The following is a 25493-nucleotide window of genomic DNA, read 5'->3' as shown; positions in this document are numbered from 1 at the left end:
CCAGGAGGAGCAAGTTGGGCCTGAGCCGGTAGGGAACTTGCCTAGGGCCCTCGCGGGTGACCCCCCCAGCCTGCTACACCCCCATACTTCACGGCCCTCAGCCTGGAGGCCCTGAAAAGTGTTTTCTCCACTTCGGAACCTCACTGTCTTCTCAGACTGTCCGGAAGCCCTTCATGTGGCTGGGCCAGAGAGCAGAGAACCTGGAGCCCAGTTTGAGACGTTGGAATCAGAGGGACCCGGGCCCCAGTCTCACCCTAGCACCATCTTTAATAACCCTGTGACTTCGGAAGGGTTACTCATCGCCTCTGGGCCTCAGTCTCCCCACCTGTGAGATGGGTCTGATACAAGCTTTCTGTCAGGGTGGCTGAGAGGTTCAAGAGCAGAGGGGCTTCAGGCACTCAGTAGGGCGCCGGACACACAACGGCCATCCATGCATCATGGGTGAGCCAAGGCCAGGAGGAAACCCGGGGTGCAAACACAGGTGGGGGAACAGTGTCTGTGCACCCCTGCAGCCCTGCTGGAAACGTGAGGCTCTGCAGTGCCGGGGCGGGGGGAGGGGAGGCCCTGCTGTTCAGGACAAGGCCTCGCAGGCGCCAACAATTTTTAGATCTCATCCCTGATCACGAGACGAGCCGCAGAGCGAGTCTGGGCAACAAGGTCTAGACCTAGGTCGCTCCCTGCACAGGGCCCCGGGCACGGGCCCCCAGGGCAGCCTCGACAGTGCCCTGAGGCGCCCGACCGACCTCTGTCCTCGGTGCCCTCCCCGCACAGCCCCCAGGACCCAGGTCGGGTAATGGGGTGGGGGGGGGAGGAGGGGTCCCGCCCCCGCCCCTCAGAGCCCCGTGCTGCGCGGGGTCTGGCCCCGCGAGCGGACCGCGGGCGAGCTCCTCGGGCGGGCTCTGGGAGGGTCTCCCCCGGCGCGCCCGCGCCCCCGCCCCCGCCCCCGCCCCCGCGCACAGGCCCCTCCCCGGCCCTCGTGGGCGTGCCGCTGGGCGGGGCCGCCGGGCCGGGGGCGGGCGGCTGGGGCTGGGCTCCGCGGAAATCAAAGCCGCCGCTCCCCTCCTCGCCACGCCGCACCCCTGCCGCGCCGCCGCGCACCTCCTCCTTTGTCACAATGTTTTTCAATCCGGTGAAGCAAACTGTCCAATTAGAGCCGGGGCCTCCAGCTTCCATCTTTGCCGACGTTTAATTAACATGCTCCTCTTGGCAGCTGCTGACAAGTTCCAGAAACAGGTTGTAAAGGGTTTTTGTCTTTACCCAGCATGGAAAATGAGGGGTGTTACATCGCGGGGAACATGAATAGGTTGCATTTCATCTCCCTCCTCCCCTCCTTCTCCTCCCCCCCCCCCCCCGCACGGAGAATGAAGGCCTGAGTGTGTATGTATGTGTGAATTGTGAGGGGGGCGGGGAGGGCGGATTTGGAGGCAGGAGAGACCTTCTCCTCCCTCTCCCCTCACCCCTTCTTCCCTGGAGTCTTTGCTCCACAAAGGATCTGGATTCTGCTTCTTCTTCGCCAGCTGGCACACTTTCGCCTCGCGTCTCTTTTAGCCATACCAAACCTCGCCATGTTGATTCCTATCTCTGGGTCTCTGCCTGTGCCATCCTTCTGGTAAACTCCTATTCAGCCTCCAAAACCCTGCTCCAGTGACCTGCTCTGGGAAGCCCCCTGGGCATCGGATGGCTGTCAAAGTTCAGGGTGGACCCCAGCTAGACTGTGAGCCCCCTAAGGGTAGGAAGTGTTAATCTGCCCAGGGTGGTGGCTGGCCGCAGGAAGTGGGGAGAGCTAAACTGCTGAAAACTTCTCCCACTGTGGAGGGAGGGAAGGGTTGGGGTCAGGGGACTGGCCCGAAGGAGCCTTCCCCCCTATTCTCCCACCCTGCCTGAGTGCCCTCGAACGGGAGCAGGGTCACATGAAGGGCATGGTAAACATGGCAGTTTTCATCATGGGTTGTGTTTCTGGGATGGTTGATGTGAAGTCAGGAAGGGCCTTGGAGAGAGGCCCCAGCCCAGAAGCTGAGCCTGGGAGGGGGCCCCAAACTGGGGCAGCCTCCAGCACCCCAAATTCTTCCTCTTCAGCCTGGGATGATTTCCCTTGCCTTGTGGGTTGGTGTGGGAGATCAGGACTGGGGCAGGAGGCCAGGCCTCTCAAGTCCTTTTCTCGCTCAGATTGGCCCTGTTGGAGCATTCACACCCATTCTACAAAGAACACCAAGAACGTTTATTCACGGAGGCCGCCATCTGCACGGCACAGAGTGGTCTGGGGGACGCAGGGAGCAAGGGAGGTGCTGGCCGAGGGGCAGGCAGGGAGTGGAGGAGCCCAGCAGTTGGTGGCTGGCAGCTGAGTTGTCTCCTAGGAGGGCTCGGATCCACTGCCAGCTCCCAGCCCCACTCCTGCCTGCTTTTCCCAGGATGTGGCCACCAAGAGCCCTGGAGGCAGGCCTCCTGCAGCCAGAGGCTGGCTTGGATGCCCACTTTGTCTATAGCTCTTCCTCCTCTATTCTCAGGCAGGCCCCCTGGGATGAAGGGGAAGGAAAGAGAGGCACCCTGGGCCAGGCCAGTAGGTGGGGTGCTGCTCGCCTTGCTCTTGTGTTCCCAGCTTGGTCGGCACCGCTCCTTTGGGAGCGCCGGGACAGTCTGAGGAGCCTGCAGGGAGAGAGCCAAGAGCAGCGGGCCACTGTGGCATCCTGCTATAGCCCCTTGGGCACATTTACCTTTTCCGGACAGGGTGGGCATCAGAGGCAATGGGTCCCAGCCTCGCTCTTCTCTATCCTGCAACCCCAGCATCCTCTCCTGCCACATCACTCAGCCTTTTGCCCCAGACACAGCTCTTTCCAAGCTCTGGCCTCCAAGGGGATCAAACAGCCCTACTGAGTGTAAAGGTAATGACCTGCAAGGATCCCATGCCCTCCACTTGCACTGTGTAGCCTCGAAGAGTCTGAACTTCTCTGAGCCTTAATCTTCTCATCTGTTAGAAAGAGGGAAGTAGCTGCACCTGTCGTGTCGAGCTCTCTGGAGGGTGAGATGCAAAAGGCGGGGCTTGGTGCATTCCACAGAGGAGCAAGGAAAGGTGAGCTGATGGGAAGAAGAAAGGAGACAGAGAGAAGGAAGGAAGAACAAGCCTGAGCTGATCCACTGAATAGAGCCAGACCTGTCATTTCCACTTTTATAGATGAGGAAATTGAGGCTCCGTCTGTGGGTGAGGAGATCCTCAAAATCACAACCAGTAAGCAGCAAAGCCAAGTGTGTAGCCAGGTCACCTTCTATACATTCCTTCCAGTTCAGAGCGCCTTCCCTACTCCTGTGCCTGTCCCGGCTTGCAAGGAGTGTGACTCTGAGGCCGCCAACCCCCGCGTGCCCACTCCAATCCAGGCAGGAGGGGTGGAAGCTCACATCCTCATTTCTTGATGCTTTCTTTTTGCCCCTTTGCTGGTGGCATCCAATTCCCAGAGCTGGGCCCCCACTGGGAGAACCTGCCCATGCTCACCTGCTTCTCACCTGCCCTGGGAGTTTAAGGTTCTGAGGGCTTGAGGGTAGAGTCCTCAGGGTGCAAGACCGTGCTCTTTGGCTCCTCAGGCATCTGCAGAGAGAGGAGGGCAGCTCCAAGGGCCTTGTCCCAGGCCAGGCGGATGGGTGTCCCTGGTAGAACTGCAACAGCCTGGACAAGTCTGGAGCAGCGTATGCTGTGTGGCGGGCGCCACCTTGTGATCACTGTGCAGAGCGCATGCAGAGAAGCAGGGCAGTCCACACCGGTATCATGCCCTCTACAGCAGGTTAGCCACTGTCCAGGGTGCTGGGGCACTGCAAGGACGAGACGGGGTCCTTGCCCCACTTAGAGCAACGGGAGAGCGTTCAGGTGACGGGCACAGTGACAATATGAGCTGTAAATGCACACGAGAGGCTGATAACCCGCCTGGAGGGGTGGGATTCCGGTTGTGCCGAATGAACCCACTTTTGAAAGATGAGTAGTAGTGTGCCAGGGAGAGGCCGCATGGCAAGCTCCCTGAACAGCAGGAAGGTCCCAAAGTGAGGTGGGGTGAGATGTAGGGGAGGCCGGAAATGGATGGGTAGCTGGAGTGGGGGTGTTAGGGGGGATCAGTCTTGCCTTGGCTTCAAGGCTTAGATTTGATCTTAAAGACGGCCTCAACTGAGGTCCAGGGGAGCATCTGTCTCACCCCGTCCTCTGGAAAGCCACCTCATCTCCCAGGTAAACCACCCAGAGGCCAGGGGCTGAGGGGACGGCCTGATGGTGGCTCACTTCCACTGACACAGAATTAGATTTCAAAACCGAGCATTGCTGAAGGGTATTCAGCAGATAGAAGGTGTGAACTTAGAATAAATTATAAAGATCAAAACAGAACCAAGAGTGAACTTCTTTGTATGGGAATTGATAAGTTTTTTTAGTTTATTTCATTAGCGGTAAATCCATGTGATTTCTAATTGTGGTGTCTAAAATAGTTTAAGTTCTGACTTTAAATATGGAATGAAAATAATGCTGCTAAAAAAAGAAAGTTTATTAAGAATGTAAAAACACAGAATAATTTTTATGATAGAGAGAGAGAGAGCAGAATCCCAAATTGGGCATATGATCTTCGCTAAGAAAAATCTGGGCGGATTAAAAAAAAAAAAAAGACTGGAGGGACCTATACCCAAAATATTAGCAGCGCTTGAATTAGGGTGATGGGATTTCTTTCTATTTTTCTCTATTTCCAGATTTCTCTTAATGGGCTTCTATTCGTTTTATAATAAAAAGATAGTTTAAAGAGAATGAATTCAAAAGCGTTATTAGTTATGTATATGAAATTGGCTTATAGTGGATATCAGTGAAAATTACCCAGAAAACTTTCTGGTGTGGTTTTAAAAATACAGAGCCAAATGAAAGGCGGTGATGGGCAGACCTGTGTCACAGGGACCACAGACACAGGTTAGGTCCTGCCCCCTGTCATGAGGGGAAATGCAGGTGGCTGTCATCCCCCACCATCTAATGCAGGTAAACACCTGCAAAAAGGATTCGTCAGGAGGGAGGCCTGCCTGAAGTCACAGAAAGCCCAAATTGTGGCATGTTTTTAAAGAAACAGAGTTTTGTGACATCCTACTACTTTCAGCTTCTAGAACAATGTTTCTCAAGTTGGGTTTCTGTACCCATACTCTCTGGATGCTGAAAGCAATGGAATGTCGCCCAGTTTTCTGGACCAGAATCAGCTGGGAACTTGTTCCCAAGAGGAGGCCCTACTCAATTACAGTTCTGGGCTGGCACCTGGGAAGCTGCATTTTTACAAGGTCTCCACGTGGTTCTTATGGAGTCTGAAGCTGAACACCACAGCGTGGTTCTTAATCTGGGCTACATTTGGATTTACCTGGGGAGGCTTTAAAAAAAAAAACAAACAAAACCCAAAAAACTCATAACGTCCAGGTCCTAACCCCAGACCGATGAACTCTAAGCCTCTTAGAGCCGAGGCCTGGGCTCCGAGTGTCTTTAAGGCTCCCCAGGTGATTTCAGTGCACGTGGAAGGGCCGTGGTTCTCAGAGGCGGGTGTAGTTTTCATCAGAATCACGTGGAGGGCTTGTTGAAACACAGTGCTGGGGCCCACCCCTGAATTTTGGATTCAGGAGATCTGGGTGGGACTCAAGCACTTGTATCCCTAACACGTTCCCAGGTGCTGCTGGTGCTGGGGAGCACAGGGGACCACACTTTGGGAAGGACTGCTCTAGAATAAAGCCTTCCGCCCCCAAGAGACACACAGCCTCTGGATGGAGGAGCAGGGTGATGCAGGCTCTGTCCCCAACCCTCAGCTTCCGGTCCCTCGGGGGCCCCAGCTCGGCTGATGTGGGCAGGGTCTGTGGAGAAGGGACGCAACTCCCTTTGTGCAGGGGAACAAGGCCCTGGAACTCACCTCCCAGTAGACCGAATCCTCAAAGCAGTTCTCGTCAGCGGGTTGCCCCCAGAATGGCAACTTCAAAATAATCCCTAAAGAAAGTTGGGGGTCACACAAGGTCAGGAACCACTTCTTCTCAGTCTACCCAGCCCTTCTCCTTAGCTGGGAAGCATCCCCCCCCACACCCCAGTCCCACAGCCACAAGAGCACGGGATTCCTGGGGGCTCTGGGCTGACCTCTGGTACGTGCTCTTGGGTCCCCCATCCACAGCGGCCCCAACTTCTCTGGCCCAGCCACTTCCACTCACCCACGATGATGCCGCCCACCAGGGCCATGGCCAGGGACACAAAGAGACCAGCAGCCTGAAACTTGCCCTGCATGCTTGCGTTCCAGTTAGTCTTGAAACTATCAAAGCCAAAGGCAATGGCAAACCTGGGGTGGAGATCAGGGGCAGGTCAGGGCTCCGCAGAGAGGCCGAGAAACCACTTGCTGTCGCCCCACAAATGTGAGCGGGCACCAAGGCTCTGAGCCTTCCCCTGTGCACTGGACCGATCAGATGGTCCCTAAGGCTTCTGAGGAAGGACAGAGGTTGGGGAGAGAGGCCTATGGACGGTGGTTCAGATTGGGGTAGGCTAGGAATACAGACTGTATGTTGGACCCCAGAGGAACAGCAGGAAGAAGGAATGGAGAGAAGGAAGGAGGGAGCTCAGGCTCCCCTGCCCCTCCTCCATACTTACCCGTTTACTCCATACACATCACTGGTGGCACAGGACGCCGTCACGGCCCCCACGATGGCACCGATGATGCCGGGAATGCCATGCAGGTTGTGAATGCCACATGTGTCCTGGATCCGCAGCCGGGCCTCCAGGAACGGCTGGACAGGGGAGATGGCTGTTTCTCAGACCCTGAGCAGTGGCAGGGGTGTGGGCAGGCCAGGATTCTGGAGGCCCCAAATACACGGAAACCCAGGATCCTGCAGCCCCCAGGCCCTTCCCTAGGGACCCCCCTCCTGTCAGGAACACAGAGACCCCAGGATTCTCCAGCCCTCAGCCCCTGGCCTGGGGTCCTCACCGTCAGGTACACAAAACCCAGGGTGGAGACGATGCCGCAGATGAAGCCAACGATGAGGGAGCCGTAAGGCATGAGCATCATTTCAGCGGCCGTCCCCACGGCCACCCCTCCTGCGAGCGTGGCGTTCTGGACGTGCACCTGGGTAGGGCGGGCGGGGCGGGCCGGAGCTCAGTCCTCTCCCAGAGCCCGCAAAGCTCGCCGTGTGTGGGGGCTGCCGGCGCTGGGAGGCAGGGCTGACCCCCAGGGCATCTCGCGAGCCCGCAGACCGCAGAGGGCCCCACCCGGGCCCGCTCCTGTGCTCTCTGCACATTGGGCGCCCCCACCAGCGGGCTGGCCATTGTCCATGGACACAAATCGGCGTACTTGTGTCGGGGTGGGTGAGCCCCCTTGGCACGTCTGCGCGTTCCCTCTAGCTCCGTGTGCACAGGTGCTCATGTCTCCTGGTCTCTACGCTCACGTCTGCTGACGTCAGGCACCTGCGAGGCCTACACGTGCGCAAACACCCCTGCCGGGGTCCGTGGGCCTGCAAGAGCACCAGCTGACCCTCTCTGAGGGCCGACCTGCACCCGGTACTGTGCTGCCCGCTGCAGGGAGGATTTCTGTCCGTCTCCACAGCAAGCCCAGGAGCTAAGGACAGTTATCTTTGGATGTTTGCAGAGGAGGAAATTGAGGTGCAGGGAGACCACACAGCTAGCAAGAGGCAGAAAGGTGTCTTGATCCGGGTCTGTGTGGAACCAGGGCCCCTGACCTTGACCCTATTCTGTGTCCTTGTCGGCGTGCGGGGGAGGGGGGGGTCTTGGGCGCACACAGGTGTGCCCATGTCAGTGTGTCTGATTCTCTTCCCCCTGATGCGGGCGTCCCTACCTCTCTGTGTGGTGAGTGTCCAGTGAATCCAGGGGCTCCTGGCAGTGTCCCAGCACACATATGCCCATGTCAAGAAGCTAGTGTCAGACTAGGAAGTAGAGAGGTGGTCTTCTTTTTATAGAAAAATCGACCAACACCTATGGGGTTTGGCCCCTCCCCACTAACGACAGAACAGTTTGTCCCAGTGGTCTGAGAGGAAGGACACTGTGAAACCGCACCCCCCACAAACCTCCCCAGGGGAGTGGACAGGCATCAAAGGGGTCCCCTTTCTGAGTGTATGGGGCGGGGCAGGTGGAAGCAGCTTTAGGAAGGCTGAGGGCCAGTGTTTGGAGGATCAGAAGCCTGGCAGAGGGAAGTGCCCCTGGCAACCGTACCAGGCAGGTCTGATGGGGTGCTCAGCCCAGAACAGCCGTCAGCCCCCCAGGCTGGGAGGAGGAGAATGAGGAGGAGGAGCCACTCATCCAGCGCAGCCAGTGTAACAGAATCTGGGAATCTGGTTCTGGGCTCTGCCGAAAACCAGCTATGGAATCTGAACAAATCATTTCTTCCCGAGACTCAGTTTTTTCATCTGCAGGATGGGTGTGATCATCCTGATGCTGCCTGCCGCCTGCCTCACAGAGTCGTTGGCAGGGCATGGTGATCAGTGCGCACTGGGCACAGGCAGTCATAGTCACACCTCCCCCCAGGGCTCCCCAGGCTCCCCCCCCCCCGCCCCGCTGCTCACCATGTCCAGCTTGCCCTTCTTGTGCAAGGCGCTGGACAGCGCCACCGAGGTGAGCACGCAGGCTGCCAAGGAGCAGTAGGTGTTGATGGCAGCTCGGTGCTGGGCATCTCCGTGGTTGGACACAGCTGAGTTGAAGCTGGGCCAGTACATCCACAGGAAGAGGGTGCCTGGCCAGACCAGACAGGACCGGTGGGCCCGGGAGAAGAGGTGTTAGATGGGCCCAATGGAGCTTAGGCAGACATCCTGTCCTTTAGTTCCAGAGATGTCATATGACTCACATACCCCAGCAGTTTCCCACCCCTGCAGCTTTCCTCATGCTGGGGGCTCTTCCCAGAACATCCTCCCTGTCTTACTTACTACCTAACTTTTACTTAGCCCTCCACTCTGCTCTAAGAAGTCTACCCCGACCCCATAACTGGGCTAAATGCCTCCCACCTTGCTCCCATAGCACCATGAGGGAGAATCTTTTTCTCTACTGTAGTTAGATTGTCTTGTAACATTGCCTCTCTTCCACACACTGTGAGGAGCTCCTTGAAGGCAGGGCTGGGTTTTAGGAGGCCAGAGCGGGTGGTTGATATGTATTCTCTGGAATGAATGGACACAGGAAGTAGGAATTCACACCTTGCCCTAGCCCAGGGGATGGACTGACCAGTTCCTGGTTACCACTTTGTCTGCCTTGGGGCACCCTAGGGAAAACAGGATGAGTGACCAACTTCTTCCAGCCCCATGGAAAAAGGGACAAACATCTGGGATCCTGGAGGTGTCTACAGACAACCCTCCTCTGCCTTTTCCCCAAAGGGAACTGCCTGCCACCCACCAGACCACGTGGGGATCAGGTGTAGTTTTGGTGGCCTGAACTCCTCATGGAGACCCTCACCCATCATGGTGGTCCTCACCCATCATGGCAGCCCTCAAGCATCATGATAGCCCGTGTCCATCATGGCCACCTTCACCCATCATGGTGGCCCTCAATCATTATAGCCGCTCTCACCAATCATGGCAAAGAGGTCTGAGTGGTACACAGCGCTCTGTCTCTCCTTGCTCTGCTGTAGGCTGGGTCGGTAGAGGATCCAGGTCACTGTGAGCCCAAAGTAGGCGCCAAATGTGTGGATGGTCATAGAGCCCCCTGCGTCCTTTACCTGGGGTGTAGGGATCTGTCAGTCTCTGATACCTTCTCTCCCTCCCATCTATTAGCACTTTCCATCCCCACCCCCGTGAAACACACACACACACACACACACACACACATCTCCATCTGTCTCTGACTCCACAAGCTGCAGGATGGAGCCCAGGGCCCCCACAGACCAATCAGTTGGGAAGGTGAGAAAGCGGGGATCCCTGAGCCCACACTGTGAGCCTGTCAGCAGAATGCCAGAGCATCCTCACCCAGCAGATGGGACTGTGCCCAGATGGGGAAACCCGGGCTTGGAGAGGACCTTGCTCAGTCACACAGTGGGAAGAGGTGAAGCAGAGCTAGAACCCAGGGCCACCCCCTATCTAGTTTGTCACCCACTAGCTTCTACAGTATCTTAATTCCTGGGAGCCCTTCACTCCCCTCCAGGCTGCCCCTCCCCACATTTCTTCCTCCATAGCCACTCCTGGCCCAACCCCACTCCGTCTAGACTGCCGCTCCTCATCTCCCCGGCATCCTGCCACACTCCTTGCCCGACAACCTCCCAGCTGACCGCCCACCGCCCACTCCATCCCCATCCTCCTCTCCTCTGTACCCCTCCCAGTCAGAGCATGCAGATTGGTTTCTTCCTCTTCTGTCCCTTTCTGCCCTACCCCACTCTGTGCCGCAAGTTCCTCCTTCACAAAGTCGGGGAGACCAGGGTGCCTTACTTAGCAGGGCTGTCTCGAGGGTGAAACTGGGCAACTCGTGTACAACACCTGGGAAGTGCCTGGCACGGCACAGGTGCTTGGTTGGCTTAGCCTTCCTCCCCGTGCCCCCACCTCCCCTCTCAGCCTCCTGTTCCTCCCTACTCAGAACCAATCTCAGGGGAAATTCCAATCAGAATCAGAGACTCGCTCCTTCACTGTAGATGGGGAAATCCAGCCAGAGAGGTTAAGTGTGTTGTCCAAGGTCACAGAGCTAGTTAGTTGTTCACAGAGCTGGGTTTCCCGCTTCCCAGCCTGGAGGGTGCCTCTACTAGCCGTGGGACCTGGGCCCAGCCCCTTAACCTCCGGGCCTCAACTTTCTCTTCTGTAAAGTGGGGGTAATAATTGCGCCTATCTCGGAGATGAGGATTAATGAGATAAGCCATGTGAAGCATCCAGAGCTGGGACCTGCCAAGGGCAAGTGCTCCTTACATGTCAGCAGTGATTGTTGTATTTTGACTTGGCACAGAGACAGGCCCAAACGCTGTCAGGCATTCAAAGAATTTCCGTAGCAGGTTGGGAGGATTTTTGAGGGCCTTTTAACTCGCGCCCAAGATACTACATTCTCAGCCTATTTCAAATCACGCCCATTGGCCCCACTAGCTGCTTTATTCTCCACACCTCCCACCCCAGCCAGGCCCCAAGGCCAGCGTACTCACCTCTTTTATATCTGTCGAACTATCATCTTCTCCTTGTACTACCTCAGTCCCAGTCCCATTATCTCTCATCAGGGCAACCAGGACAGCCTCCTGACTGGGCTCCCTGCTCCCAGCTGCTCTCCTTACCACAGCCAAAGAGGCGTTTCCATTCCATGTGTCTGACCGTGCCACTCCCCTGTCTAAAGCCTTCCATAGCTCCCCACTGCCCTCATGACAAAAGTTGAAACCATTTAATGCCATCTTCAGGAGCTTGATGATCCATGCTCCTCCCTCCATTACCCTTTCAAACATTCCCCCCACCCCCCACCCCCAGCGCACACCCTCTTCCAGCCAGGTGGAGCCACCAGAGACCTCTCACCGTGGGCCTCCCTCAAGGCCTATGCACTCACTGTTCCCCCTGCCTCACTCCTTCGCCTGGTTATTTCCCACTTGATTTCTAGCTTTGACATCTTTTCCTCCAGGAAGTCTCCCTGACCTGTCCCGCTGGTCCAGGCACCCTCCCTTTAGGCCGTCAAGCCCCTGACCCCACTCCTCATCGTACTGCGTGGTTACTGTCTATTGACTTCCTGGCTCCCTCTCTAGATTGTGAGCTCCTTGGGTGCTGAGCGAGAGGCCTGCTCACTTCTGTATGGCAGCGCCAGGAGCATTGACTGAGGGACGAGCATTCCAGGCAAAGGGAATAGCAAGTGCAAAGGCCCTGAGGTGGGACCAAGCTTGATGTGTTGAGGAGCAGACAGCAGGGTGTGGCCAAAACACAGGAAGATGGGGAGAGAGTAGATTATAAGCTTGAAGGGAAAGGCTGAGGGCAGAACATGTGGGGCTTTATAACACATTTGGATTTTACGCAAAGAAATTTTAAAAACCACTGGAGGGTTTTAATCAGGGGAATGGTCTTGCATGCATTATTAACAGGTCTCCATGGCTGCTGGTGGAGGTTGGCCTGAGGCAGGGAGTGGGGCAAGGATGAAGATAGGGAGATGAGTTAGGAGGAAGAGGGATGGTGGCTTGGGCTAATCTGGTGGCTGAAGAAAATGACAAAATGAATGACTGAATAGTGTGACCTAAAAGAAAAAACAAAAAAACTCTACCCCTTGTGGGGGGTGGAAGTGTTCCAGGCAGAGTCCAAATGTGGAGGAGCTGGGGGCTAAGAAATGGATGAAGTCTGTGAATGACCTACAGGAGGGAGAAAACCACCACATGAGGAGCTCCTGCTCTGCCCAGGTGCTGGACTGATTTGCTAGGTGGACCACCATTCCTGCCCAATAAATGTCATTACTCTCCTTTTAGAGATGAGGAGACTGAGGTTCAAAAGGTTAAGTGGTTGGCTAAGGGTGAATTGAATCCAGCTGGCACGCCTCTTCAGCCCTCCCTTTCTCTCCTTCCCTGCTGTCACCCCAAGTGTCCCCCTCCACCCCCATCCTGAGCCCTGCTCACCTCTAGCAGGCTGAGGAGGATGTACTCATTCACTGAAAAGAGGGTCACTTGGAAGAGAGTCATGATGAGTAGCTGGACGGGGCTGACTTTGCCCAGAACTGCCCCAAAGGCCACACAGACAGAGCCCACGCAGAAGTCCGCATTGATGAGGCTGCGGGGAGACAGGTCAGGGGAGGGGTGAGGCAACAGCGAGAAGTGGCACTCTGAGTCCCGGGTTTGAATCTGGACATGGTCATCTGTGTATTTGGCCTTGTGGCTTAACCTTTCTGAGCCTCAGTTTCATGGTGTGGTCATGAGCACATAACATCTTAAAGCTACTCTAGGAATGAGACGAAATAGCACATGAAAGGGCCAGCACAGCAATGGCACGTACCAGATGCCAGACCCTTCCCCCGTGGCCCCCATCCCAGCGCCCCCTCCTTGCAGGCAGCTTGTATTCAAGTCACCCAAGTTGTCCGGCTGCTGTTCTGGAACATGCCCCATATTTGGGGGCTTGCCCTGCCCTCCATCCTCTACCTGCCCTTCTAGAACCTCCTCTGACTGTCTTCTCTTTCAGGAAGCCTTCCTGGATTCCTCCACGCAGATGTGGTGTCCACCTCCAGACCCTTATCTCTCACTCTACACACACCTCTCCTGCTGGCTACCAGGGCCCTGCTTGGGTTTGAGCTCTCATGACCTGCTCGTCACCTTACCTGGGAGAGAGGATCTGTGTCCAGGGAAGAAAGAGAGGCCTTCCTGCAGGAGGTAGGTAGGGAGCTGTGGGCTCAGTGGAAGGGGGCAGGAAGGCCAACAGAGAGAATAGAGGCAGAGGAGCACCTAAGTTCTCCTAAAGTCTGGACCCTGAAAGCCCAGGCAGCGAGCAGAGGGTTGATGGAGAGGCAGACAGCCAGGTAGATGTCTTGTGGCCAAAGGAGAGCCTGGTTCCATCCACATGCCTGCCAAACCCAGGCCTTCCTGTGCTCAGCCAGCAGCAAAGCTCAAGGCAGAAGCATGAGAGTTGTTAATGGGGGGGTGGGTGGGTATAGGGGCAGTAGAGGCTACTTCCTCAAGACGTTCACATCCAGAGGAAGTGCCCTTGCCCCATGCTCAGGTGTGTATGAGAAAATCAGGAGGTGAGAAGTAAGAAGCCAGCTGATGGTTGGGCCAGGGTGTGGAATGGGAGCTGTTCTGTCAGGGTCCCTCCCAAGATGAGGATGTTCATTGGAACCTCTGCTTCACTATGACCTTTGTTCACTGCTGTGTCCCCAGGGCCTCACACAGGGCCTGGCTGAAGGAATCATGGCATTTACTAAGTGCCTGGCACTGAAATACCTGTTAGGTACTGCGTATGCCCTCCTGTACCACGTCTAAACCCGAGGGGACAGGTACTATTACTAGCCACATCATAGAGATGGAACAGGGAGGCTTAGAGAGGCCGAGTTATTTGCTCATGTTCCCATAACTGTAGCCAGAAGACTGATCTGACAGAGGTGACCATCAGGAAGGAGTGAGGGGGAGAGCAGAAAAGCCCACACCTTGGGCCATCAGCTCCGGGGAGATGGAGGTTTGCATGTCACATCTCAGGAGGGCCCACGGAGGCTTGGGCAGAGCCCGTACAGGGCATCGCCCTACAGTGACAGGTAGGACCTGGAGGACTCTTCAGCAGGGACAGGACAGAAGCCAGGAGGAGGGTCTGGGGACAACATGATCATCCAGCCCTGAGCACCAGAATCGGCTCCATCTTGGTTGCTGCAAATCAATTCCGTGAAAGCCAGTTTGCCAAAAACTCAATTTGTCAAGTGACCAACTTGCCAAATAACTAGTTCACCAAAAACCTGCCAGTTCACAAAGCTTACGATAATTCCCTTTGAAGATTTTTAAAAAGTTGTATACTTTTGTTTTTTCATCTAGCCGTAGCTCTTTCGCTGGGGTGGCCAATTAAATATATTACAGGTGTTTTCATACTTCGGGTCTACGGCTTTGGGAGTGAGACTTTCTCGTGTATTTTGAACTGCGTGTTGATATGCATGTCAACGATTTTATATACAAAACACTGACTTATTGATTCCAACACATTTTCTATCTAGTCAACTATTTTTCCAGTTTCTCTTAAGTCATGGCTTCCCTGACCTGCTTGAGTGAATTAGTATCTTGCAAGTATTTGGCATGTTTTAAATTTCAGACACCTGGCCTATGACCCCCGGTTGATGCCCTCTATGTGACGTGGTTTTATGGCAGTTTGCCTCTAAACCCTTTCTGCGGACTTGGTCTTCCAAGCAGGCTAACGAGTGTTCGTTTGCACACCAGCCCCCTCGCCCTCTGGGCCCCGCCCCCGGGCCCCGCCCCAGGCCCGCCCCTTGCCTCCGGGCCCCGCCCCTTGCCTCTGGGCCCCGCCCCTTGCCTCTGGGCCCCGCCCCGCCCCCGCCATCCTGGGCCCGCCCTCGGGCCCGCCCCGCGCTCACTTTTCCACGCCCACGTGAATGTAGCCTTCGTAGTAGGAGTGGAACCAGCCCTGCATGAGCAGCGCCCACTGGATGCCGAAGGCCGCCAGCAGGAAGTTGAAGCCCACAGAGCTGTAACCGTAGCGCTGCAGGAAAGTCATGAGGAAGCCGAAGCCCACGAAGATCATCACGTGCACGTCCTGGAAGCCTGCAGGGAGAGCGCAGCCCGGGGTCTCGGTGGCCTCGCCCGCCCTAGCCCTGGGTCTGGGCCAGCGCCCCCGGCGCAGCGCCTGGTATCTTCCGGGCCGGGGGGCCGCCAGGTAGTCTCCCGAGCCCCCTCCTCCCATCTCTGCATCTGGATCCCAGGGCTAGGCGAAGTCGCTGCGGGTAGAACAGCCACGACCCGCATCTTGTCCTAAGAACCTCTGGAGGGGGCTGGGCTTGGGGGGACTGAGGTGAGCCTCCCACTTTAGACCGCTTGTTCTGATGCCAAGACGTGCCTGAGCGCCCCCTCAGGAGATGACAGCTTCGTCTCTCCACCCTCACCCAGGGCGGGGGTGGGCAGCTGGGCGTTTGAAATTGGGGCCAGGCTGTGGCTCACATCTAGAATCTAGGGTCTAGAACGCAGACTTTCTGCGGCCTTGCCCCCTCAATCCATTTTTTTAGTACAGAGAAGTTAGTCTCATCTGGGTCTGAGTCTCTCCAGGGGCCAAGCACATGAGTTGATCATCCCCCCCACCCCCGCCCCACGAATGTCACATCCCACCTCCACCCCCTGCAGGTACACTTTGTTGTATCACCGAGACCCGAATTTGGGCCCCAGTTCCTCCATCTGCTGGGCAGATGACTCTGGAAAGTCAGGTAACATCCTTGGGTCTCAGCGCCTTCTGTAATGCTTACTTACAAAGCCTGCAGAGATTAAATGCGGCAGTGTAGGTAAACCACCTCGCAGTGCCCATCCCATAATAGGTGCTCAGAATGGACAAGTGTCATTATTATTGTTGCTTTATTATTCTTTATTGTTACTTAGGCATAGGCTAATTCTGCTTTTTGAACCAACTCTTCCACCAGCTCTTGGGGTGTGGCCTTGACAAGCTACTTCCCCTCTCAGAGCCAGTTTTCTCCATAAAACCAAAGGATGGATTAGAGTGATCGTAACTGTCCTCCCAGTGGTAATGTTGCCTGATTCTAGAGTCCCAGAAAATAATAGAAGGCAAGGAGCTTTGGGAAGCAAAGATAGGTACAAAGATATAAGGCGCTAAGAGGATCTAGAGGTGTCCCAGGACACAGCCAGATTGAAGGGTTCCCATTGGCCAAATCTGGGATGGTTTGAACACCAAAATAATTATGTACTGTAGTAAATTAAAACTGTTAGGAAATAGGAACTCAGAATAGGAAATAAATGAGAACGTGGAGAGGGCTCTTGCTTGTAACTGAATGCTGAGAGCCACACAGCTAAATGTGGAATGAGCGCTGAAGTTGGAAAATCGTGATTTTCACAGTAAAGACTCCATCAGTGGATGCTAAATCCAGGAGGAAATTTTGATGAAGAGCAGAACATTTGCATTGTCTTCAAGAGTCTTCCCAAAGACTGTGAGTTGCAAGGGATTGAAAAAAACAACCCAGTAATTATGAAGTGGAGAAACAGGACGACATCTCAACTGGGTGATCAAAATTAACCTCACCCATGAGGGACAGGTGGATTATCACGGGCCTTCAGATGTGATCATCTGAAGGAGACTTATCACCTGTATGGTATTCTAGCCCAGCAGGTATTATCCCAGTCTCCTCACAAGGAAGCATCACACAAATAGAAAATGAGTAATGTGCAGTTAGAAGGGGGGGTTGGGTGAGGATTTCGTCTTGAAAAAAGTCAATGTCATAAAAGACAAAGGCTGCAGAAATGTTCCAAGTTAAAAGAGACTAAAGAGACATGCCAACTACATTCACTCCCTAACTCTGGACTGGATCCTGGATTTGGTGGGGGGAGTGCGAGGACAGCTGTAAAGGTTGTTATTGACAAAAGTAGAAAATAATTAGAAAATTAGGGTGAGGAAATTAGAAACCGTATATTAAGGTATCACACAATGTAGATTGATGAAATTGATTAGGCTCGTTATGGAAGAGAATCCCTCTATTCTCAGGACATATCCTGGAGTCATGAAGGTGACAACAGGGCCATGGCATGTGTCACCGACCCTCAGATGGTTCAGAGGAAACAAGTGTGTGTGTGTGTGTGTGTGTGTGTGTGTGTGTGTGTGTCTATGTGCGGAGAAAGAGAGAGAAGGAGCAGGTCGCTGAATTGGAGTTACAGAGCATATAGTGCTCTTTATGCTACTTCTGTTTTAGCAACTGCTTGAAAATTTGAAATTCTTCCCGTGTAAAAAGTAAAAAAAAGCGGGGGGGGACCTGCAGGGCCCATCCACCTGCCCCATTGTTCTTTCCTCATTCTTGCCCCCTGCGCCCCCTCCACGCACCAGCCGCACCAGCCTGGCGTGTTCCTCCGCCTTCCCCTGGGGTCTCTGCCTGTGGCCTCCCCCTGCCCGGGATGCTGTTCCCGCAGAACTTAGGCCAACAACCTCTCTTCCCGCAGATCCCAACAAAACGTCACCTCGTCACAGAGGCCTTCCTGCCCCTCCGGTTTAGAGGCGGTTCTCTCCCTCCCGGCCCGCTCTTCCTTCCTTTCTAGTTCTTACTACGGTCTGCAGTTAGGTGTGTTTGTCCAGCCCGCTAGACTGGAAACCCCCAGAAGGTGAGCCGTGCCTGTTTGCTTCGCTGCGCTGTTCCCCAGCACCTGTTGTGGCAGTGGCCGGGGAGACTCTCAGTCAGTGTGTGTGGCGGGATGAATGATGACTGGTGTCACCCCGCAGCACCCAGGGGTGCCCGCTGAGCAGCAACCCAGGAGCCCCAGGTGGGACTTCCTAGTCAGGGGAGGCTACAGCCCCTCTCCAGTCCGACACCTCCTGCCCCCGGGGTGGAGAGCCTGGCCGAGGTAGGGGCAGCAGTGCTGATGCTCTAGCATCCTAACCTTGCCTGCCCCCCCGGCTGCCCCATCTGTCCCCCCCCCAGGTCTCCCTGGGGCCCAGGCCATGGCCACAGCCCCCTTGGCTAGCGGCCACCTGGAGGCGGCTTAGGGAGGAGGCGCTGGCCCAGTGCGGGGTGGGGGTGGGGGCATGCCAGCTGAAGCAAGAGAGCCGTGGGTCTCACCCCAGTGTGGTGCTCGGAGCTGCTGTCTGGAGACCAGTGCGAATTTGCACGAACAAACAGCAGCTTGGTGTAGCTTTCACGATGCGTGCAGCTGATTTCGTGTATTATCGCGTTTCCTGGTTTATCACGTTTCCAACTGTTGTGGGGGAATCTGAGCTAATGCGTGTGAGTCACCATACGCGGCATTATGGTTATTCTTGGGAAGAACGGATGGGTGGCAGACTGGAGGAGAGGTGTGAAAGAGGGAGGTGATGCTTTCAGACTACGGTTCCAGCGGCAGGGAGGGGAGCTGGGTGTGGAGTGGGAGGGAGGGGCTGCGTCTGGTGCTGGCCTTGGAGTTGAGAGGACCACGGTGGGGTGGGGGAGTCGTGAGGGTGGGCAGGGCAGATGGGAGGAACGGAGCCTGGCTGGGCGGGGTGAAGCGGGGACCTGAGCCCGGGGTGGGGGTGGGGGGCAGGCCGGCAGATGGAGCTGTGAGTCAGAATGTGGGCACAGTGAGGGGGAGAGAGCAGCTGAGAGCTGGCTTGCCTTTGAAGCTAGCAGGCCGGACAGGGAAGGCGCGGGCAGGGGGTGGGAGGAATCCCTGGGAAGAGGCAGTCACAGAGGATGGGGGCCTTTCGGCTGTTTGGTGGCAGAGAGGAACCATGTAGGCAGGGGTGGGTACGGTGGAGGGGGCCCTCCTGGGGGATAACTGCAATTTCAGGGCTGCCTGAGGCTCTCCCCTTCTCAGTGCACCATTCCTGCCTGCCCCCCTCACCAGTTCTCTGTCCTCCGTGACTCCCCTAACTCCCCGGTTGTCCTGACCTCTCTCTTTGACCCTCTCTGTGGGGGGGGGTGTCTCTTTCTTCTGCCCCCACCTCAAGCACACAGATGCCAGCTTCCCTCTCCTTGGGCACGTCCCTGTTCATTCTCTTGCTCCCTTTCTGTTTATCTCCCAAACTGGTCCCAATTTAGAACCCCAATCTACCAGTTCATTAATTCATATTTTATAAAGTTTGGTGCTACCTAGAATGCTTTTACTAGTAATGGTTTGAAGGTCCCAATTGTGTGACCTTTGGGAAGGACATCATCTCTCGGATCTTCAGTTTCTTTTCCTGTAGAGTGGGGTTAGTCCGTGTGCTCGGGTAGTGCTCACCCCAGAGCTCTGTGATGCACATTTAATGACTTCATCCAGCCCTGGGTAGAGACCTGGCTCTTTAGCAAATTGATCAATCATATTAGTTACTATTTCTCTTTTTCTCTTTCAAGGCTGTCCTTGTGTTTTGCACTGAGTTGGCGACTTGCTGTAGATCAGTGGAAGTTGGTGAGACAGCGTCCTTTCCCCCCTCTCTTTCCCCAGCCTGGGGTGACACAGCAGTCCTGCGCCGCCCCGAATCTGTCCTCTCTACCCCGGGGGCACCCTCCCCCCGCACCGCCCCCCATGGGGCACAACTGGCATGCTGGCTTGCAGCCACGAGAGCTGCCACAAGGGGGCACCAGTACACAGCGGTTCTCACTCTCCCCTTCTCCACCCCCTTCCTAGCTCCCACTCTCCCCCGCCTCCAGGATGGTTCCCCAGTGAAGCTGGCCTTGGCTCTGAAATCTCTGAAATCTGAGGACAGAGTTTCCCCGGGCCGCTGGACCATAGCAGCTTCCAACCCCCCTGCTGCATCGGCACAGAAAGCGTGGAGCCCTGCCTGGTGCAGGCTGGTGCTGCTCCCTTCCCATTCTCTGCAGGCCAGCCCAGCCCGGACTTGCTTTTGAGGCCTCCTGGCCAGGCCCTCACTTCCCCAAGGCTCTGTGCCCACCTCTCCCACACCTCAGAGCCGACCACAGAACCACCCCATCACCGCACAATCTCCTGGCAATGGTGCAGAGGCCCGGGAAAGCAGGTGGGCTGTGGGGTGGGAGGGCTCAGCCAGTCCCCACCTAAGTCACTGGCGCTGAGAGAGTTGGGCACATCTCTAAGGTCCACCTCGGGCACCACAAGATGGAAGGAAATGCCCTGCCTGGCAGAGGATGCAAAAAGCACTCGTAAGTGGGGAGAGCACAAAGGAATTTAAATGCTAACATCGTTGAAACTAACATTCAGGAGACACTCCTTGGCTATATCTCTAAAGAGATGCTGTCCCTCCACTCACATACCTTCTGCGCCGGAGCACTCACTCCCCTCTGAGGACGCTTGGTACCAGCATTCACTGTCCCCTCACTTCTTGCCCCCAGATGTGCCCTACCAGTCATCTGCCCTCTTCAATTTTCCTGGAGATCCAGTGCATTAAATAACACTCCCACTTCACAGATGAGCATACCGAGGCTCGCTGCATTTAGCGATGGACCCGGATCTGTTTAATTGCCTCTGAGACTAGTGGGAATGGAGCTGAGCTGAGGGGTAGGTCCCAGGAGGGCAGCCAGCCTGACAGCTGTGGCTTCATGAAACAGTCTTTCGGGCGTTGAAACTAGGGCATCCTCTGCCCTGGGTCATCTCCGAGAAATGCGTCCTGCTCCCCCTTCAGTCTTTGCAGGAAGTTTCAGGAGCCCAGACTCTGAGGGCTCCTCCTCGAGCCAACCTCCCCCGGACACTGCCAACAGCCACGGAGGCCCCAGAGCACCAGCCCGTGAGGAGGCTTTCTGTCCAGCAGCCAGCGCCTGGACAACAGGCCTCCGAGGGCACCGTCAGGGCAGGTCCCCAGCTGGCTCGGTGCCTGCCGCCTGCCGAGGGGCCCATGCCTGGGGAGCAGTCCTGAGGGCCTCCTGAGCCCCAGCCTGAGCCAGCTGGAGCTGGACTCTTCTGGAAACCAGAGATGCCCAGCAGGCTCCACTAATCCGCCCGGCAGGAATGAGGCCCACACAGGTGTGGTGCTGACAGCTAGAGCCAAGAACCCAGGAGGTCCCACAAGGGCATGCCCTCAACCCAGGCCCCTGGGAATTGCCACACTGGAGCCCCACCTGCGCCGGGAGGCCCCGTGCCCTCCAACTCCTAACCGTAACCACCATGACCAGGTAGACCAGAGAAGGGTCAGGCAGGGGGGGAAAGGGGAAAGGCGAGCCTGGAGGAAGGAGAGTGAAGGAGAGGAGCCCAGGGTTCCTACGCTGGCTCTCTGGATTTCCTAGTCACTCCCCTTCTCTGGCCTTAGTCTCCTTGTCTGTAATATGGGGAGTCCCGACACGGCCTTCCTTCTGGGGTGGTGGGGGTGTCAAAGGAGAGAACGCACGTCTGCTAGCTTGCCGTGTTGCCATTACTTGCCAAGGAATCCCGAGGCCAAGAGTCTCTCCCTATACTCCTCTCCTCTCTGTCACTTCCTGCATGATGACCAAGAGCTTCCCAGCACCCACAGGGGAAATGACAGGAGAAACTCAAGCCCTCCTTGATGGCTGGGGCTGTCTTGTCCCTCTTAGCAACCTCCCTCCTATCCCTTTCACAGGCCCTACCCTTGCGCCACTCTGCACCACTCACGTGCTCCCCGCATGCCTGCCCTGCTTCCCTCCTCCTCACTGTCCCACTACCTTCCGGGACGCTGTCTCAGATCTCTTCTGCCCAGAGAACCTGACCCCATTGAGGACAGGGTGTTGGGGTGCTCTCAATGAGTCTGGGAGCCCCTCAGGGTTAGAGACCCAGGATATGCAACTTGTTCATCCAGAGTGGCCATAAGTCTTGGTCTCTTGGAAGAGTCGGTGGTTTACGTGTGTGTCCTGGCAAATTACTACTAGCACAACTTACCCACCTCCTCACTCTCAAAAGTGTTATTGGTCAATAAATTATATGGCCACCCTATAGGTAAGTGATTGTTGTGTGAATAAATGAAGGTGGAGTATGGAAGGTGGATGTGGATGGAGTGGGGATAGGAGCTGGGGAGATTCGAGGACCACACCCCTCACTGGGAAGGTTCTGTAGCTCCTGTTTTAGGGTTTTGAGACTTTCCACTGCCTGGACTCCTCAAGGACCTATGAACGCCATGGGAGACCTTACCTCCTGTGCTTTGCTGGGAGGCTGGCTTTTTGGCCAAGAGATGAGCAAGAGCCAGAGCAAAGGAGTGGAACAGGCAAAGGAGGATCTCAGGCTGGTCTGCCTCTCCATTGCCGGGTCAGTCCAAGGAGAGAAAAGGTGGGCAGTGAAGGGCAGATTTGGAGTCTAAATGCTAAGGCCTCAGCTGTCAAGATCTCTTAAAACACGACCCCGAGCGGAGCCCAGTAGAGGCTGTGGTCTCAACCAGCACAGGGTACACCCCCGCCTCCATCACCTCCCTTCTTCTAGGCACCATATTTCTATTAATGTGGCCTGGGGTTGCGTTAGCTTTTTGGCAGCCATTTAATATGGCTGGCTCCCACTGAGTTGGCAGCCTCCTCACCCTTGTCTTTGTTCATTCAGGCCATCATCTTGAATGTATGTAGTTATTTATTTGGATCTAAGTGAAATGTTATTTCTGGAGGTAAAGACTCCCATTACTGAGGGTATTCAAGCCACGGAGGGAACGCCGGTTGGCGTGGGTGGCTGTTGCCAATGAGCTTTAGGGTCCCTGCCGAGATTAACAGTCCATGACCATGTGAGCACCAACAAGTTGGAATGATTGTCATTGGCTGCTGGTGGATGGTGTGGGCAGTCAGAAAGCACACGGGTATGGAAAGAGCCCTGGGCTGAGAGTCTGGAGGCTGGGCTGACCTGAGTGACCTTGGGCCAGTTTTTCCAACTCCTGAGTCCTAGGGCATCTGTGCTTAGTGTTCCTCCAGTAATTGCTCCCTTAGGAAGTGAGAGCTCCGTGGCCAGGGCCGTGAGCTCGACGAGCACTGTCTCACGCCAGCCTCACCCCTGCCCCGTAAGGCAGATGTGGAAATGGAGTCTCAGCGAGGTTGACATGAGCCTAAGGCCACCCACCTGGTCAATGGCGGAACCATGACAGAAGTAAGGTCTGGTGATTCCAAAGCCAGGCTCTTAACCACAGTACCACAGATACCAGAGAATTCAGGATGTTCCTTCTTCCTCTCCAAGCCAGAAGAGGGTGGGTGCCAGGGTCCCACACACCTCTCCTCGCAGCCACCTGCAGCCCTTGGCATGGGACCTACCCCCTTATGTGGAGAGTACGGGTCCAGCTGGACAAGGGAGCCAGGGTCACCCCCTGGTTGGTGAGTGAGATGGGTCTCGGGTCTTTGGAGGACAAGTAGGGCTCTCTGGCAGGGAGGTTGGAAGGCTCTGATGGCCCCGGAGTGAGCTCCCCGGGGTGAGTTTTCCCTATTTCTTTAACGCAGGGAAAAGGAGCTGGGGCGCAGGTGGCCCTCTCTCAAGCGTGCTCTCCAGAGACTGGCGGGGGCCGGGTGGGGAGGCCGAGTGGGGAGGGCCAGGGGGCTGTGGGCAGCTTCTCCTCCTCCAGCACCTGCCCCCCACCCCGCCCCGTTCCCGAGCAGCAGCCTGCGCAGGTGCAGAGAGGCAGGGCTCTGCGGGGCGGCGGGGACCTGCGGGAACGCCTCTGGCGGGCGTGCGGGGTGGCCGGACTTACTCGGGTAGCGGTAGTAGAATTCGTTCTCCAGGTCGCTGGTGAAGTTCTCTTGCATCTTTCTGTTGGCCCAGTGAGGGTCAGCATCGGAGTCGTAGCGCACAAACACGCCGAAGAGGACCACCAGGGCCACCTGCAGGAGCAAGCAGGTGACCGGCAGCCGCCAGCGGAGATTGGTGTTCCAGACCATGCTGCTGGGGGCGCCTGGCGGGGAGGGCAGCGGGCAGTTCGGCCTGACGCTCGCAGGCGGGAGAGGCTTATAAGACCCGGGCAGGGGCGGGGCGGCCGCGTCGGGGGGCGGAACAGCTGACCCGGGTGCCGCCCGCGCGCTCGCCCAACCGGCGAGGGGACCCGCGGGCTCGGGGCTCGCCTCCACCCGGGCCCCCCCCCCCGAAGCTCCCCCGTCGGGGGCCCAGCGGCGGGAGCCGGGGCCGAGCGGGCAGGTGGGCGGGGATCGAGGCGCCCCAACCTCTGCGGATCCCCTCGGTACCCGGGCCGCAGGTCTGTCCCCTTTTGTTTCCGGACCCGAGACAGAAAAAGCCAGATTGTCTGCCTCCTACCGAGAGAGAGGAACGGAGGAATTCCTAGACGGCGCTCTTCATCATCAACAGCACAACAGCATCACCATCCCTTTCTTTTTCTGATCACAAAATTCACATAGGGTACGTGAAAAACCAGGAAAGGCTAAGACCGGCTTGGAGAGGCTTGGAGAGGCGTGACCGCTCATACAATCCGTATCCTGCAACAGAGAGAGGATGTTAAGGGAAAAACTGGTGAAATCCACATGAAGTCTGAAGTTTGGTTAATAGCGTCGTGCCCATGGGGGTTTCCTGGTTGTGACAAATGTACAGGGCTTATGTGAGATGTACAGGGGACACTGGGTGCCGGGTAAAGGGGAACTCTGTACTATCTTTGCAACTTTTCTGTAAATCTTTTTTTTTTTTTTTTTTTAAAGATTTTATTTATTTGACAGAGAGAGACACAGCGAGAGAGGGAACACAAGCAGGGGGAGTGGGAGAGGGAGAAGCAGGTTTCCCGCCGAGCAGGGAGCCCCATGCGGGGCTCGATCCCAGGACACTAGGATCATGACCTGAGCCGAAGGCAGACGCTCAATGACTGAGCCACCCAGGCGCCCCAACTTTTCTGTAAATCTAAAATTATTCCTGAAAACAGGATATTAAGAAAAATTATATATATATATATACACACACACATACATATATATGCTTATCAGAACAGTTGAGATTGTCACAGTTCATTGAGCTTACTCAGGAATTATCTGTTGGTCAATACGTGTGACCTTGACATGAGGAGGTCATAGCATTTAAGTTAAATCTATGCTTAAGTCTATATTTTGTCAAAATAAATTTGATTCTCTAATTTTTCTTTAAAAAGGTATATTGTAGAGATTTTGGAAAATACAGAAAGCCCTAAGAGGAAACAAGAAAACCACCTGTAATTCCTCCACCTAGAGGCAACACTGACATGAGAAAGAGGAGGGAGAGAGAGATTCATACCGTAATACTGATTTATAGCTGCTTTATCTACTTAATATTTTGTAAACATCTTCCCATATTCTTGTTCTTCTACACCATTCTTTTTTTTTTTTAATTTTTTTATTGTTATGTTAATCCCCATACATTACATCATTAGTTTTAGGTATAGTGTTCCATGATTCATTGTTTGTGCATAACACCCAGTGCTCCATGCAGAACGTGCCCTCCTCAATACCCATCACCAGGCTAACCCATCCTCCCAACCCCCTCCCCTCTAGAACCCTCAGTTTGTTTTTCAGAGTCCATTGTCTCTCATGGTTCTTCTCCCCCTCCGATTTCCCCCCCTTCATTCTTCCCCTCCTGCTACATTCTTCTTCTTCTTCTTTTCTTTCTTAACATATA

General features: G+C 55.5%; 1 protein-coding gene and 1 long non-coding RNA gene across 2 annotated transcripts; one reads left to right on the top strand and one right to left on the bottom strand.

Moving 5' to 3' along the window:
- Nucleotides 1-1053: 1053 nt before the first annotated feature.
- On the top strand, nt 1054-17666 carry LOC118521396 (uncharacterized). Its single transcript, XR_013450259.1, has 3 exons — nt 1054-1233; nt 13060-13247; nt 17517-17666. It is a non-coding gene; the product is annotated as an uncharacterized LOC118521396 (long non-coding RNA).
- On the bottom strand, nt 3509-23794 carry RHCG (Rh family C glycoprotein). The gene is made up of 10 exons (XM_078078885.1): nt 23599-23794; nt 14945-15131; nt 12504-12654; nt 9524-9671; nt 8533-8699; nt 6945-7082; nt 6611-6747; nt 6181-6305; nt 5892-5965; nt 3509-3577 (listed from the first exon to the last, which is right to left on the bottom strand). The coding sequence occupies exons 1-10, from the start codon at nt 23783-23785 to the stop codon at nt 3509-3511; spliced, it is 1383 nt and encodes a 460-aa protein (XP_077935011.1). The 5' UTR covers nt 23786-23794.
- Nucleotides 23795-25493: the final 1699 nt, after the last annotated feature.

The sequence above is a fragment of the Halichoerus grypus genome, chromosome 8, assembly GCF_964656455.1.
Source record: "Halichoerus grypus chromosome 8, mHalGry1.hap1.1, whole genome shotgun sequence".
In the NCBI taxonomy this organism is placed as follows: domain Eukaryota; kingdom Metazoa; phylum Chordata; class Mammalia; order Carnivora; family Phocidae; genus Halichoerus; species Halichoerus grypus.
This window is presented reverse-complemented; position numbering and strand designations above follow the sequence as displayed.

Coding starts and splice junctions, on each gene's coding strand:
- RHCG (XM_078078885.1), bottom strand. CDS start 23,785: ATGGTCTGGAACACCAATCTCCGCTGGCGGCTGCCGGTCACCTGCTTG. Junction 6,748..6,944: donor TGGGTTTTGTGTACCTGACG/GTGAGGACCCCA, acceptor TCCCCTGTCCAG/CCGTTCCTGGAGGCCCGGCT. Junction 5,966..6,180: donor GGTGGGCGGCATCATCGTGG/GTGAGTGGAAGT, acceptor AACTTTCTTTAG/GGATTATTTTGAAGTTGCCA.